The 16,728-nt window shown below is 41.8% G+C and overlaps 1 protein-coding gene across 1 annotated transcript in view; it reads right to left on the reverse strand.

Moving 5' to 3' along the window:
* The window catches only part of PRRC2C (proline rich coiled-coil 2C), a 53,460-nt gene that overhangs the window by 34,604 nt on the left and 2,128 nt on the right, over positions 1 to 16,728 (reverse strand). Inside the window, 13 exon segments of the mRNA XM_031061682.1 lie at positions 1 to 590; positions 1,182 to 1,395; positions 2,456 to 2,702; positions 3,730 to 3,899; positions 4,702 to 5,317; positions 6,025 to 6,099; positions 7,057 to 7,198; positions 7,461 to 7,548; positions 7,630 to 7,763; positions 8,368 to 8,447; positions 8,795 to 8,967; positions 10,882 to 11,013; positions 13,923 to 14,026. The exon segment at positions 1 to 590 is cut by the window's left edge and continues 8 nt beyond it. Coding sequence (XP_030917542.1) covers positions 1 to 590; positions 1,182 to 1,395; positions 2,456 to 2,702; positions 3,730 to 3,899; positions 4,702 to 5,317; positions 6,025 to 6,099; positions 7,057 to 7,198; positions 7,461 to 7,548; positions 7,630 to 7,763; positions 8,368 to 8,447; positions 8,795 to 8,967; positions 10,882 to 11,013; positions 13,923 to 14,026 — 2,765 coding nt within the window.

The following is a 16,728-nucleotide window of genomic DNA, read 5'->3' on the forward strand; positions in this document are numbered from 1 at the left end:
TCATGTCCCTAAGCACAGGTTTCTTAATAGGACCCGATCTTCTCACTGGTCTGTCACCACCTTCGTCTCGCCTGCCATAACCTGGCCTAGGACCCCATCTTGTTTCAGACTTAGGTTTGAAAGTTTTCTCAGGTTTTGGTCCTTCGGATGTTCTATTAGTGATCAAAATTTCTTTTTTCGGTTTAATCTCAAGTCTCTCAATTGTCTCCTTTGTCTCAATGGGTCTGTTACTTAATTTAGGGATATTTGCTGCTGTTTCACTCCTCTGGTCTTCTGATTTTAGAGAGTGGCTTGAACCATGGGAAATGCTTCTCTTTAATGAAGAGTGACTTTCCCCCATAGGCACCAATTCTTCTGGAGAACTACGTGTAACCTTCTCACTCACTCCTTCAAAATTAACTGCTGTGTTAGATGTGTCAGTTTGGAGAGGTTGTACATCTTCCAAAGGCCTGCTTGGGAACTTCTGTATCTCTACCTCTCCCGATTCTCTGAAAAATTCTGTCTTTGGATGAGAGTCCAACTGGTTGTGTTCTACAGGATAAGCACTGGCAGGGACAGCAACTCGTTCTTGCTCCAAGTGTGCCTCAGACCTAAGCAGAAAGCCATTAAGAGTATTAGAATATGGGGGAAAAGTTTATTCATACATAATTACTCAAATCAAATAATTTTCTATTAAGGATCCATGTTGCCTCTAAGAAGTAACAGGAAATAATTTTTAATGGAGCCACCAACTATTATCCAGATAGCAGCAGAACAAAAAGAATTTCTGAATACTTCTAAGAATCAAAGGAAAATCCTGACCATTCACCATGGATCAAAGGCCAAAAAGGACTTTTGCTTTATACCACTTGTACTTAACACACCACTTCTGAAACAAGTACACTTTGGACAAAAGTTCTCTAAAACGGGGAGAACTGAGCGAAAATGGAGGAGAACATTATTCTGCAAAATTGCAACTTCAAAATATTCTGGCAAATACCATTCATCTAGGCTAAACAAGGACTAAAATGTCTTTCTAGACTCTGCCACAGAGTGGGGTCTTCTGTTTTGTACAACAGCACCAAGGACTCTGCATCCCCCAGTCACAACTTCTCCTTTCAAGTTTTGAGTGAAGCTACAACCCAGTCAGTCCAAACTGGATTTTACAACCTGTGTGACTTGGAGAATGGCACAAGGCTTACCTCAAATCATCAGGCTCTTCTAAGACCTTGGGAGGAGAAGTGGACTGCTGAGATTCTGTGTGGGGATAGGGCTCTGAGCCCCACATCATGCGTGGCTCTGACAGAGGCACACTGTGCTCCCTCGCAGAGCGAGCCATGTGCTCAAAGGAATCTGAACCAGCTGCTGAGCCCTCCAGCTGCTCTCTTCTCATCAGTGGCTTGGGAGGCATAATTCCTGTGGCAGAGAGAAGTTCAACAATTGAAACACATTTAACACTAGCAAAGAAACCAACCTCAATACAAACAAAGCCTGTCAGGAGGTACCAAGAAATGCTGTTCTCTCCCCTCCAGTCTCCTTCCCTTTGAAACCAAATGTCTATTCCCTGCCTGCCGACCTCAGACTGACTAAATCACACTCAACACTTGTATCCCATGTCCCAACAAAAGGAAAAAGCTGTCTGCTTTCACTATAATGGGAAGAACCAAGCCTGTGGACCTGTAAACTGATGGATGAAGATCGTGCTGTAACATCTGAATGGCAAAAGGCAAGATGAGTGTACAAACAGGCAGTTTTTTATACCCTATTATTCCAGCTTTTTCCTTTGTACCATTTCAAAGAAATTCTACAGTTTTCACTATCTCTGCTAATTCCTCCATTCCTGCCATCTCCTCCATTCATTCCTTGCACTCACTGAGGATACCCTTTCACTTGCTCTTTAGTTGGGCAGGTATCTTCATTACATTACATGACAGACTTCTATTATTTATGCCCAACAGCTTTCCTAACTGCAAATCAGATGGCCATTCCACAAATTAAAAAGGACTTTTTAGGGTCAAGAATCTGAAACCACATATTTATTAAAATTCTGAAGCTGTTAATATGTAATGTAAAAATAGCGAAGTTTCATGGATTTTTTAGGAAGCAATGTAGTGCCAAGTGCTAAGAAGTAATGAAACACAAATGGTAATTACACTTTTTCTCAGTTCAACCCAACTCTTGCCAGCTTTCTGTCTATAACAAAGAAAGGCTTATGCTGACATTCTCAATCATCTTAACTGTCACTCACATGCCTGCAGTGTGACAGCTGGGATTTTACTTTATAGTCAAAGGTATACATTCTCATCGGACTACAATTTTAGTCACATATGACTACACTCTATTTTGTCTCAAACAATAATATAATGTAGATTTCTTCTTAAAAACCCACCCATTCACTAAACAAAGAGTGGCCAAGGAAAGACTTCTAGCTCAAAATCAAAGAAGTTCAACAGCAAAAAAACGTTTCCAGGTTTACCTGGATGAATAGGAGGCATATCCATGGCAGGTCTTCCTGACATCATCCGTGGGTCCATGTAGGATTGCATCATGAGCCAGCGGGGGTCGAAGCCCATGGAAGCCAAATGCTGGGGATGGGGCTGCATGGGCTGGTAGAGGGGTCTGTGCTGGGGGGGTGGGACAGGGCCACTGGAAGGCTGGGAGGGAGCAGACTGTGGAAGGACACCTTGCTGCTGCTGCTGCCACTGCTGCTGTTTCATTTGCTCCTGCAGATGAAAAACCAGTATTACAAAAAAACCAGCTTCTTGTTGATGAAGTGACATAACTATTTTTTCTCGTCTTAAAAAGGAAAGAAGCTTAGAAGTTTTTCTTTTCGATTAGGTGAAAAAGATATCTCATAGGCCTAAAGGACTTTACCTCAAACTTAAGGATAGTTAATTGGACAGAAGCCAAAAAATCTTGCTTAGGCAATTGTCTAGAAAAAGAAGTGAATAAAAGAAACTAATAATTTTTGTGAGGTGTTTTACTAAGAGTAAAGACCTCTTACACTTAGCTTAGTTTTTCTCTGTTTGTTATTTTGCCTTTTATTAAACTTTTGTGTTTCCAACACTGTAACAGAAGCCATCCTGCTGATTTTTATGCCTTCAAAAGTAGCTGAGCTATCTTGGGTGTGTTATAGGCCTCTGAGAGCTTATTAGACCTAGCTTGAGGAGGCTACTATAACATCACAGGACTTTTTGATAAGATGAAGACTTGAGCACAGCTCTAATAATCCTTGGGAACAACAAGTACAATTATCTCCAGGACAGCAAGTATTCTGAAAGTTAATTGTGAACATGCCTCAGGATGATGTAGGAGAAAAGGGAGAAAACCAGACTGGACAATTTACAATAGCTACAGCTTCACTGGTGTGCAGCTGAGACACAGAACAACCAATACTTTGTACATGTCATTAATGCAAAGTGCTCCTCAGACCACAGGACCCAAGTTAAATGTGAGTGTCACACCCTTTTAGGATAGGCTGCAGAAATAATCAAGCATCAGACTTCAGGTTTCACAGGCAAGCCCAGGGCAATGCCAGTTTCAAAGCCTCTCCAGCCTTCTGCTCACTTACAGACCTTACAAGCGACAAGAAGTGTTTCAGGCAGAGCAAGTCCTGCCAATATGATTTTCTAGAAGCTGGGAAGCAAAAACTCAGGATTTCTGAAACTCCTTTGGTCACCTTCTTCTTCAGAATGAAGCAGAACACAGCATTTTTTAAAAGAGCCTCCTTTTAATGAGCTGGTTTGTTACCTGCTGCCTCTGAAATCTTGGTGGTAATGACTTCTGGAACTGCTTAGAATAGCCTGAGGAAACAGCAGGACGAGGCTGGGATCCTGAGTCTGGCTCATTCTCATGAGTCACCTGTGAAACCTCCTTCTCATTCCGACCACTGTCTTGGCGAGTAAAGACTGCTTGATCTTCTGAAAAAAACCCAACAAAACCCCCACCTATGTGAGACAACAGTCAATCTTAAAATTGACAATTTCACTAGAATATCAGCTAAAGAATGTTCTAAAATGCCTGATTTCTCTGACTTGACAGTTACCAAAACCAGTAAAGGCACAAAAAGTCAAGGACAACCCCTCAAAACAGAAGAACTGCTGTTAATACACCTGTGTCTTTTTAAAACTTAGATACATTGGGAAATCAACCACTGGCATTCAGGTTGCAGCTATTATATGATTTAAGAAGTGCTGTATCAATGACACCATATTGCACTTGGATCAACTTTTTTTCACTATGTAAGGTTTGGTTTTACAATCAATTTTATCCACTTAAATTTATATAACCTTACCAAGCACAGTCTAACAGTCTTCTCATGGCATTCAAGTTTCAGTACAAAAAAGGCACCACATTTAAATACGTGCCTTTTGTGTCTACTTCTCTAGGCTTGGTGAAAGAACAGAATAGCTGAAATAATTTGCACTGCTTTTTAAACAACATGGGTGGCTGACCCTTCTTTAGGAAGAGAAGAAAGCCTGCTTTTCTTTCTGTATTCCTCAAAGTCCAGCCTAAATCACAGAAGCCATTTTCCCCCTAATCTTTTGATGAGCTGGGCAAACAGGCTTAGCTCAAAGGACACTTATCAGCTGTAATGCGCCAGGAAAATAATTGGTCTAGATGCACTAGGTTAATTAGGTATGCAAATGAGACTTCTAGACAACAGCTATGCTCTGTGACTCAGCTTTAAGAAGGACAACTCCTACTTGTGTGCAAGCATACCTTTTTCTTCCTTGTTATTCTTGGTTTCACTTTCTTGTTTTTCTACTACAGGTGTTGCCACAGGTTCTACAGGCTCAGGAACCTCATGTGCTGGTTTCTCCTCTTCTTTCTCTTTCTCATTCTCCTTCTCTTCTTTTTCCATCTCTTTTTCTTTCTCTTTCTCCACTTCTTGTTCTTTTGCCTTCTCCAGTTTTTCTTTTTCTTCTTTTTCCTTTTCCTTCTCCTTTTCCCTCTCTTTCTCCTTTTCCTTCTCCCTCTCTTTTTCTCGCTCCCTCTCCCGCTCCCTCTCCTTTTCCCTCTCCCGTTCCCTCTCTCTCTCCCTCTCCCTTTCTCTCTCTCTCTCCCTCTCCCTTTCTTTCAGAGGGTCTTCCCGGGAGGGTTTTGTCATGCAGCCGAATTTCTCGTTTAACCGTTTGAGCTTCTCAGCACAAGCTGCTTTTCGCTGCTCTTCCATTCTCCTCTCTTCCTCCTCTCGCCGCTTACGGGCTCGCTCCACTGCAGCTGAGATCTCTGACTGCTGCCTCCTCCTCTGCTTCCAAATTTCATCTTCATCTGGCACTGGTTTAGGGGGAAAGGGTCCCTGCCTTCCCATCTGCCGGTCAGGGGGAGGAGGGTGCTGCAGGAAGAAAATCAGTCAGGTTGTACACGTGTTTATAAGCAGCCAGCTGAAATACTACACTTTAACTACTTGTCAATACATGTGTATCTGCATCTCTAAAAAGCAAGACTTGGAAGAAAAAGCCAGCCCCTATCTTCCTGATCTGGTTCAGACTCTCACAACCTCAGCTCAGAAAGGAGAGGTAGAGAAGCACTTGGGATCCTGTCTGCTCTCCTCCCCACCACCATCAAGGCAAAGTGACAGCAAAGATAACAAACATATTTTAGATTTGGTTAGAGGTTGCTCTAAATCTCAGACAGAAGTCCCTCAAGGAGCTAAGAATTTCAAGGTAGCTCAGGATAAGAGAGATTTTAGTTCACATTTCATATGGTACTCCGTATCTCCTCATCTGTGTTGGCAGCCATCCCTCCAGCACTGCTCCACTGCTCCTGTCCTCTCCAGTTCCTAAGTGGGGCTGGATAACTGAAAGCTCCTGAAATTCTTGTGCATTTCACATGGCACTTACAAGATGGGGCAGCCTTACACAACTGCAGAGTGGCTGTGTTGGGGTCTCATTCCTACCAGCCCTAGGCACTATTTTACTTGTTAAAGGAAAGTTTTATCATTATGTGAAGCATATTTTTACTTTTCTTAGTCTAAATCCCTCCACCACAGCATTAAAGAATTTAACTCAAGGAAATAAGGACAATTCTAATCTTTCTTACCGGTGGTAGAATAGATTTTGGAGGAAGAGCAGGGCCACCTCTTTCATGTATAGAAGGCTGTGGTGGACCTCGATCCTGTTGGATCAAACACAGTGCCAAGGTTAAGCAAGCTTCTAGCCACAGCCAAGCTGAAAAATTTTAGATTTACTCTTTTCTACTGCATTAACATACTCCATCTAACAAGGATCTGCATTCAACACAAATCTACAGTGAAACAAGGGCAAAAACATTTTCACTTTTATGTACAGAGAGCTGAACAATTTATGTTCCTGCACCATTTTTCCTTAGATTCAATGTAGCATCAAACCTTAAAGAATAGTGTGATCTTTAATACAGAGAGAAAGTGCAAGTAAAACTACTCTCAGACTTCCCATCTTCATTATTACTGGTGTCAAAAGAAAATACTTCTGGGAAATTTTCAAAACCAACAGCAGCTTTTCCTGGGGAGGGGAGGGGGGAAAATAGGGCTGTAGTAGGCATAAATTGAGGTGGATGGCAATATTCCTCTACTAGAGGAAACAAAAAATGGCTAAGTTGATGAATTCTACGTGGTCTGTATAAAATCCATTAGTGTGAGAAGTGAACTCACATTACAGCTAAGCTGCACTGCACAAAGTGGACTGTGAAACTAAAAAAAAAATCCCCACATCCATGAAAAATATGTGGGCTATTTATCCACTGGAAAACCTGATAAACAGCAGAATGGCTTCATCCAGTTCCAGGGATGGACACACAAGAGTATGGAGTCTGTGAGCTGAGCCCCAGTATCTGATGAAGAGCTCTGCCCCCTCAGGGCTGTGGGGCAGGACACACTGCATATAAAGCCAGGCTATTTTTGTGCTGCGACCAGAGGCAGCTAAGTTGTCTGAGCAGCACCTGATCAGTTAGCAGAGCTCAGATAATGCTTTCAGCAGCTAATGCCTTCCCTCATGTTCATAACCTTAATTGACCTGACAGTTTGGAAAGACACCTGAGTTGGAGCTCTCCTGACAAGGCTGCTGTCACAGGAGCTGAGGAGAAGAGCACACAAACCTGATCAAGCTGAGAGCTTTTGCTGTAAGACCCTTTGGCTGCTGCTGTGGAAACCTGGGTGGTAGACTTGGCATTTGTCTGTTCTTCAGTTTCCTTCTGGCCATCAGGACTCTGGGAATCTTTTGACGGTGTTTGTTCATCACTATGTGCAAAGAAATAAGAAAAACAGAATGCATACTCCACACAGGTATTTGGTGATTTATCTCCTAGCCTCAGCATTTCTTAGTCAGGGTAATTTCTACTCCACACCCAGCTGACTGGAGTCTGCAGGCAGTTATGCAGTTAAATACAGTATTAAATTACTGGAATTAGTGCTACTGGAATGAGTACTTGCACTCATTTCATGAATCTTTCCAAAATCTAGTTAAGTGACATTTCCCATCTAATTGGCAGCACCAACTCACCCACTTTCCTTCTCTTTCTGACTGCTTCCTTGCTCATCATCATCACTGAAATTCAACTGCTCAGTGTAATCCACTTCACTCTGAGCACCTGATGCATAAACAAATGTTCAATTAACCTTTCAGAAACATTCAGCATACAAATAACAGACCATTAATCTGATGTTCTTACCTGCCCAGCCTTCATCAGCCTCAGCATCCAGATTATCAAATTTATCAAGCTCTTTGAGTTCACTAGCACTGAGGATGGATGGGCGTTCAATAGGTTCTGAGCACCATGAGGGTGGGCCCCTTCCCCTTGGGCCTCTAAAAAATGAGAGAAACAAAAGCAACTGTCACTACTTATCCACAAGTGACAGAGAAAAGGTCAACTTGTATGATCATTATTTGAAATATACAGCACTGTTGTTTCAAGCACAGTGAACTCTCATGCACTGAGTGTCTACCAGGATTCAAATAATTACTCTTCCATGTGCACAGCTATCCTACACTATGGAAAAATACACAGAAAAGTGGAAAATTAGTTTTATAGTACATTAGAGCTCAACTTGAATTGGAAAGCATCAAAGCTGACAACCAGGAGTTGACTACTTTCACTGTAACAATGGAAGTCTTTATGGGCAAAATACTGGTTTAAGTTTCAAAGATGTTCCTGCAAATGACTCCTGCTCTTCACAATCAAAATCCCTGTAATATGCACAACTGCCTCAAGTTTTCCAGCTGAGCTCTCCAACTCCAGACACCCCATGACACTGCTCCACACAAGCAAAACCTGGGGGGCTGACCACTGTCAGTTCTTATAAAGTGTATAATCATCGTTGAGATACTCAGTGCAAATGATTTCTTTTTTTAAATTAAGTCACAGAGTTCATATCAAGACAGAAACCACAATCATTTTTAAGTTTCTTACCTGCTAGGCTCAGAATTAGGAAATCTTGTTGGACCTTGCATGGAGGGAGGATATGCCATTCTGGGATACTGATTAAACATCTAAAAAGGGATTAAAAACAGGAGCCACTCATTAAAAAGTATTACTGCATTAAGTACATTGAGACCATCAAAAGAAGTAATGGAAATAAAGTGAAACTCTCCACTCAAGTTTGCTTAGTATCTCAAGTGGGTGACATCAAGTCCCCAAGGGGAAGCGACTGGAAGTGTTGATCAACCCCTGACAAGTTCAAACTCCATGAGCCACATCCTGTGCTGGATCTCAGTCCTGCCCTTCGAGCAGAACTGATAAGAATTCCATGGAGGGGACAAAAAGGGGCCTAAGAAAATCCCACTAGCCAAAAACCAATCCCTGCTGCTTAAAAAGGGTTCATGCAACCATCACTCACATAAGGAGGCATCATTGCTCTGTACTGGGATGAGATGGGTGGCTGCTGCTGGCCATTCAGCTTGGGCTGAGGGACCTGGGGCAACCTCACATCCCTCTTGTCTCCTGCCTTCTGGCCATCATTCTGTTCTGCTGATGTAGCACTGCCATCTTCTTGTCCCTTAGCTTCTTGATCTGTTGGAGAAGGAGAGTTGTTGTTATTACCCCCATCCCTCCAACCAGTAGCATCTGCATGGACAGAACCAGCACACAAAAAGCCAGAAATAGACTTGAAATTGCAGATTTCCAGCCAGGGATGGTGAGGAACACGTTGTTCCCACGCAGCCCTCGGTGACGCAGCAGATGCACGTTCCTATCTGCTACTGCAACAAGCACTGGCCACTCGAGAATCAACAGAAGTTGCTTCCTGATCCTCTTCAGCCCACAGGTCCAGCTGTGTTCCTCAAGGGTCACAGCTAAATTGATGGACTGCTCTAGTTGTCCCATTCTACCTTCCAAAACACAGTGCAATTTTGGAAGGATACTGATTATAGCACAAGAAAGAAAACAGATTCAGCTGTGCTAAGTGGGCCACTGCTGACTCAGTGTGAAGATGCTGTCAATGCAAAGATCAAGGTTCCTAAGCAGCAAAGGCCTATAAGGAAATTCTCAAGCAGCTCAAAAAGAAAGGTAATGCACAGAATGTGTCCAAGTGAAGACAGGTACAGTCTGGTTTGCATCTCTGCCTGATAAGGATGGAATAGAAGTGATAAGGGCTGTACTTCTGGTGTGAATGTCTAGCAAATTGTCCAGGTGAAGTCAGGGATTTTAATGACTTATTTGTGCCAGGCACTCCACTCTTTTAGGAGTTTCTGCCTGCAGAGCACGGGTTAAGGCAAAAAAACCCACCAGGGTAAACTTAGCAGCAGTGCTCAGATTAATGGAGACAAAAATTCAGATACATTCTGTAAATGATGTTCCTTTAGGGACACAAACCTTTAAGCAGAGTTAAACTCTGCTCCTAAGTATCCATTACAGCTCTTGCACTTATCTCTGCTGGGAAGCACAGCTGCTAAAGGGGGACTGACTACGTGCCAAGTTCATTTAGCTTTCTGCTGTCAGACAGGAAAGAAGGGCTTAATATAGCATGTACAGTGCTGAGCAAAACTGTAACTGCCTGCAGGAGGCTGGGCAGACATGTAGCTGCTCTCATTTGGGGCTGGACACCTCTCCCTTTCCTGACAATTTATTCTTTAGATCAAAACCAAGACAACACATGAACAGGCACATGGCCTTGGTCTGCAGGACCTGACAAACAAATCAAGGAAAACCAAGACCTGTAACAAGGAGTTACAGATTGCTTTCTAAAGTGCCTATCAGTGGCACGGGACAGTGCCAGCCACCGTGCAGGACAGGACCTCTAGTCCATCAAACCTCATCAAAACCCAACTTTTGAGGGAGAAAGGAACTGTGTTTTCCACTGGTAACAAGACAAGTCCCAAAGACCTTCCCATTAAAGTGATCTGGGGAAGAAATACACGTTTCTTTCCTGAGAGATGTAAACCCAGCACTGTTACAGTTGTTTTCACCAGATCTAATCCCCCACTGCTGAAACAGATCCAGCTGGTCAGAGCACTGCATCCAGGAGCTGAAGATGCCAATGCCTTCAAAGGCACAACCCACTCTTTTGGCATGCTGTAGACTGAACTTCCTCTTCAGGAATTTTCAGGCTCCACTCTTAGGTGTATGAACAACTTAAGGCCAGCCCTGATCACCATTTGTGTAATTAGTTAATTCTAGGAGAGTTCTTTAAAGAGGTATCCCCACCTGCTGTGACATCAGCAGCTGAAGCAAGAAAATGCCAGTATTGTGCAACTAAAAATGTTCCTTAGAGCACAACTACATGGGAAAATGGGAAGTGACAGGATTAAACACACTATTTTCCACACACCATGAACACAGAAAAGCAGAATAAAGCCCCAAATATCCACCTCTTCCATGTATGAGTGTGCTGATTGAAACAACATATTCATCTATTTCTTTTGTACAGGGCATAAGCAGTAAGTTCCACACAAACCAATTTCATGACAATTTGTAGCTCGCACTTACTCTGTGGTCGTAGGTTGGCTCCTGATCCATCTTCAGCTGCATCCTTATCCTTGCCTGACTTTTCCTGATCCCCAGCTGCCGGCAGACTGGGGAATTCTTGCTGGAAATAACTATTGATTGGAATAGGTGGACCTGCACAGCAAAATATTCACAGAGTCACAACTTGCTGAAGTCAAAACAGTTCAGAAAGCAACAGAAGCCTGATCATCCTTTAGGAGTGAACACATAAAGCTTTAAAATAAAAACCATTAAGTGTTAAAGTCGCAGTCATTTACTGGCAATATAAAGGGTTCCAAAGTTGTTAAATTTACTGGACCAACTATGACAGCTGCTGAGGCTGAGAAAAATCCAGAAACACTAGAGAGCAACAATGGACAATGGAACAAGACTTAGCCCAGGGAGTACCTGGAGTTCTTCAGCTCTGTAACATTTTTCCCCACTCCTTCCAGACAAAGATTTCCTTCTTTTCACTTTAAAACTACAGTCCACCCAAGAATGGACAACTACGTAATTGCAAACACATTTATGATTAATTATTGTTCTAGTAAGAAATCGCCATGACTTTAAAAGGCCACAGCTTTTACACTATGAAAAAAATACCACAACAACATTCTTTGATTTCTAAAAGCCTTGACATCATACTCAATACTGGAATTTAAGACTTCTGTTGTACATAGTATGGAAGCCACATATATAGGTTGTTTTCCTCGTTAGAAGGTTCTGTTGGCATCTGCTTTGCATCAGTTTCCTCCCCATACACATAATGTATAGTGACTTATTAGATCAGCAGCATTCCTGTGCCAAATCACCAATAATCTGAGTGCAGATTTCCATTCCAACAGCCTGAATAACAGCCTGTTTCTGTACCTGTCTCTGCTACCGACCACTGTAAGGGATGTGGTACTAGGCCACATGGATTATGGGAGAGGGCAAACTCACAAACAAGGATCTGAATATATGGTGTCCAAAACCTCCCAATCCTGACAACTGGCTTTTTTTTTACCAACTACAAGAACTTCTGTTCTCTCCAGTCTCTGACAGAATCATTCACAAAGATAAAATGCAGGGATCCCAGTGGGCTTTCATTTGGTTGGGATTTTTTTAAGAGTTAAACACAGGATAAACCCCTTTGTGCTGTGTAAAGGCATGTTAGCAAATACCAGTATTTATCCCTGTGTCTACAAATTTCCTTGAACTCCTTCAATTTTCATTCTGACTTCACATACTACAGACCACATTAATCTGTTTTTTCTTTAAGGACACTGGACTGTTGCTGTTCCTAAACAGCTACATGCAGTGACTTACTCAATGGGAAAGAAAAGCAGCCCCACTAACCAGGTGACCTGCCAGGCAAGGGAGCCCTTTCTGAGATCCTGTGGCATGCAACATTCATGAGTTTCATGAATCTGGAAAAATCCTTTCTGCTCAAGCCTATGCAGTGAACAATGTTTTAATGGCAAAGTAACAGCACCAGAGATCTCCTTGACTGTGTTTAAGCTAGAAACCTGAAAAAGTCAGACTGGCAACCAGCAGTTCAGAAAGAAGTTAAAAGATATTTTAGTAGTAATTTACTCCAAACTTCAGCTGAAGCTGAAAAATACATGTTGCTGTTACATTTCTAAGTCTTTCCCTTCTCCAAGAGGATCAGAGCAAGGTTTAGCCTTTCTCACTCAAGTTTTACAAGAGCATGAGGCTGAGGGAATGCTGGAAGGCTCACGAGGCAGCTGGAGAAAGAGCAAGGTCTGAGAGCCAACTGCAGCTCAGGAGAGCAGGAGCACAACAGGTGGAGCCTGGGTTTTAAACCCAGGACAGCAAACAGCTGCTGCCAATTCACATCCAGCGCTGCTTCCTGAAAGCCTGAAACTGCAAACCCAGTGCTGCATTAATTGAATGAAATGAGGGTGCCATCTGGGCTTGGCACACGAGCTGCCATGGTAACTATGAAATAATTAGCTAAATGCATTTTGAAGCTACTGAGCCCAATCACTATTTCCTGTGTCATGGAGATGATCTTATCAGCTTCTGCAGGAAGGCTGCTATGCAGATCACTTTGCATCAGTGTTCATTCTTGGTTTTTAATTCCACAGAAATCCTGTAAAAGCTTAAAGGAGAAAAGTTTCTATATTTGACAGCACAGCACTGAACATTAAGCAGCATAAATGGAGTATTTAGAATTGTCACTTCTAATTCTCAGTGCAAAAAAATAATTAGATATGTGATGTTAACAAACTCCATATAATAGGTAAGAAATTACCCCCATGCCATTAATATTTTATTATTTTAAGAATTCTTCAGCTGGAAAGCCTAAACTCCATTTTATAGACATAGAAAGCTCACAAGTCTCAAACTTAAGGAATCAAACACATTGCAGGTTATTTATCATAATGGAGACAGAGGAATTTTAAGTAACCTCTCACTCTACAAGCATTTTAAAAGATTTAGTTCTGAACTTACATCTGTAATGAAAACACCCAAGCTAAGAGTCACACTGATGGAAACAATTTTCCATCCTTTCATCCAATTATATTAAATAACCCTTGAAACACACCTTTAATGTTTTTCCCAGAAAGAAAACTACTTAAACACTATCATTTTGATACTAAAATAACCAAGGAATTTATAAAATGAAGGGAAAAGTATTGCTGTTTCACATGTTTCAACAGAAGCAAAACTACACATATTTTGCACAAAATGATGATCAGAATGACCACCAACTGTTTACACCTCTGTTTCCCATGCCAGAATTGTTTGTATTAGAAGAACTGACTGTGATCTGCCCTTCTCACCACAGCCACACTGAAGATTTTATGCTGCCACCATCACTTCTTTGGCAATTCAAAAGAGGTGACTACACCAAGCTTGTAGAAGTCAGCCAGCCCTGCTGATAAATGCAGTGGCTGGGATGGGCTCATTTCCCAGCCTGGAATGTTGCTTCCACAACTTTCCCCTGTCCCAACTGGCCTGGCCAAGCCTGAAGGGACTGCTGAGTGTGGGGGTCTCTCCCAGCCTGGTGTGCAGTGCAGAACCTGAGCAGCACTCACCATCTTGTCCTGGCTTGGTGTTGGCCCAGGATTTGGCAACAGGAGCTGCTTCTGGAGGAGCAGGAACAGCAGGTTTTGGCTGGGTCTGCGGCACGTCTGGCTGTCTGCAATGAGAGGAAAAGCACTTGTGAATACAAGAGGGTGAGCACACAATAACAGGGTCAGGATGGCTGCTGCAAACAAGGGAATAAAATAGGGGAGCTGTGCAGCTGAAGAACCAATAACTACTTTTCTTCAGAAAAGGCATTTTCTTACATAAAAGGAGTTGTTATAGTAACAGTTAAAAATTTGAATAAATTAACTAATTATTTCAAGATTCCATTTCCTGAAGAGGAGAGGAATGAATGAAAATGGCTGGGCAGAAAATGCAGCCAGGCATGAACTGGATTACACTTTTTAAAGAATTGTATTGGACAATCAAAAAAACCAATCCATCTACAACCATCAAAGGGAATAACCTGGATTAATGTTCTCTTGCCTTGGGAGTTAACAGAGGAAAGCACTTCAAGACCACCATGAACTGAGAGAAAGAAGGCAAATACATATCAGGAATTCCCAAATAAAAGGAACTGATAAGGAAAGCTAAAGATATCATGAAAAACTATATGGGTACCATAAACCGAAGCTTAGAACATTAAGTCTTAAGAAATGGGCTCAGTCCCACCATCTTAACAATGAAGAGGCACATGCACTCTTTTTGTCCAGTGTAAAAAACCCAGACACAAGCCCTTTCTAATCTGCAGATTCAGTCAATTGTTCAACCTCCTTCAGTAAAGGCTATTTCTGAAACCTGCATATTCAGTAACTTAAGACTCAAAGCATTAGTGTCTAAAACCAACTAAAACTAACCCTCCAGCTCCTTAGTGGGACCTTTTGATAAAACAGGAACTATGGGGCAAATCCCACAGTCTAGAATCACTTCATTACACCAGTGAAGAGAGAAGCAGTGTGCTATCATGTCACTTCACTGACAAGAAACAAGTGTAAAGCTTCAAGCAGATCCTAAAGTGATCCTAAATTTCTGAGCACTACCACTAAGAAATCGGTTCCATTTGGGTTCTGTTGTGATCAACCCAAAGCACTCCACAGGACTCCCAGAGCTGCCAGAGAGGCAAATATCAAAAAGATCACTGCTGGGCAGAAACACACAAGCGTCTCACAGGGATAACAAAATGCAATTTTCATGTTCCACGAGGGTATTACAATCTAGGGGGAAAACTCCAGTTCTCATTTTTTTCTGTTTTTCGCTTGCATTTCTTACAGCTGCACATTTTCTAAGCAGGCTTTGGGGAATTTATGACTTACATGGCTGAACTTTGTGACACAAGTCAAAGAAGGAACAAGAGTGCTAAAGAAGCTACTCCCTGCATTTCTCAGGTTACATATACAAGCCCATTTAGAATTTCAGTTATCTAAGCACTGCTCTGCAAATATGGATGAGTGAAAGAACTCAGCAGAATTTATCAAATCACTACACAACAGCCTGCACTATCCATGAAAGAGACTGAAGCAATACTCACAGGAATGAGTGGCAACTCAAGAAAGCAGTAAAGTAATTAATTTTCATAATTACAGGGAATAACACATTCATGTGAACTCCAATTAAATGATACAACAGAAAATGCAATAAACTAATGCAAGCTGTTATCAAGATGTAACCTTTATCTGCAACACTCCTGAGAGGAACAATAAAACACTTCACATGTAAACTGCAGCATTTCAAGTTGAAATATCACAAACACAGCAGCAGTCAAACAAATGATCTTGAGATCTGAGCAAACACATTAGATGGTCCAAATTCTGGAGAATTTCCTCATGGCCTGGGCATACACACCTGTTCCTGGGAACAGTTCTCTCCCCCTCACTAGTTTTATCTGGATTCTGAGGCCTTTATCAGAGTAATACATATGAGAATACAAACAACTTCCAGCTGCAGATAAGGGACAGTTACTCATTGGTTTGTAAACAGAACAACTCCTGGTATCTCCTAACACATGGCCATGCAAAGGCCTGCTTTAGTCAAACAAGCTACCAGCTCAACACAGATTTAACAGGGCACAGTGTAAGTGACCTTGAAGCACAGGGAGATGTTGTTAAAATACCAAACAAAACCCAGGGCAGAAAACTGTGACTCTGCAGTTTCAAAAGCTTAAAATAAAAGGCTAAACACAACACTATTATTCTTGAAGTCTATCAGCTTTTTAGGGAGATGTCTAAAATTGGTATTGAAATGTAGGAACGTATACAAAGAAAAATAAAGGGAGAGAAAGATGAGGAAGGAAACCTTTAAACCTCATCTTTTGCCTTCACAAGCACTAGGAACATACAACCATTGTCCCTAAATGCCAGTGTTTTCCAGAGCAATTTAAATGAAAAGAATTAATGCTTAAACCTTGCTTCTACTTAAGCAGTGAGAATCACATCCTATTTTAGGCTTACATGGCAAAAAAGAACTGCTTTAAAATACTTTCCAAATAGAAATTGATAAGTTTCAGTTTCTATTTAATTTCTTCCTGTGCAGGACCAGGAGTTGGACTCCATGACCCTGATGGGTCTCTCCCAACTCAGCATATTGTAAGATTCTATGATCCTTTCATCCTGTTTTCTTTAGCTGTACAAGTGTGAAACAAATCATGCACTGAGCATGGGAAATTTGTATCATACAAGGTATACAACAGTGCACCAACATTGCCACAACTTCTGTCTTGCTTATTTCTCATACTGGAGGAGTCTGGAACAGTAGTGCAGAGGTTAAGATAAAAAAATTTGCAAGTCTTTAGAATTTATGGCATTCTAGCAAAAAAAA

This window comes from Geospiza fortis, unplaced genomic scaffold (genome assembly GCF_000277835.1).
Source record: "Geospiza fortis unplaced genomic scaffold, GeoFor_1.0 scaffold5, whole genome shotgun sequence".
In the NCBI taxonomy this organism is placed as follows: domain Eukaryota; kingdom Metazoa; phylum Chordata; class Aves; order Passeriformes; family Thraupidae; genus Geospiza; species Geospiza fortis.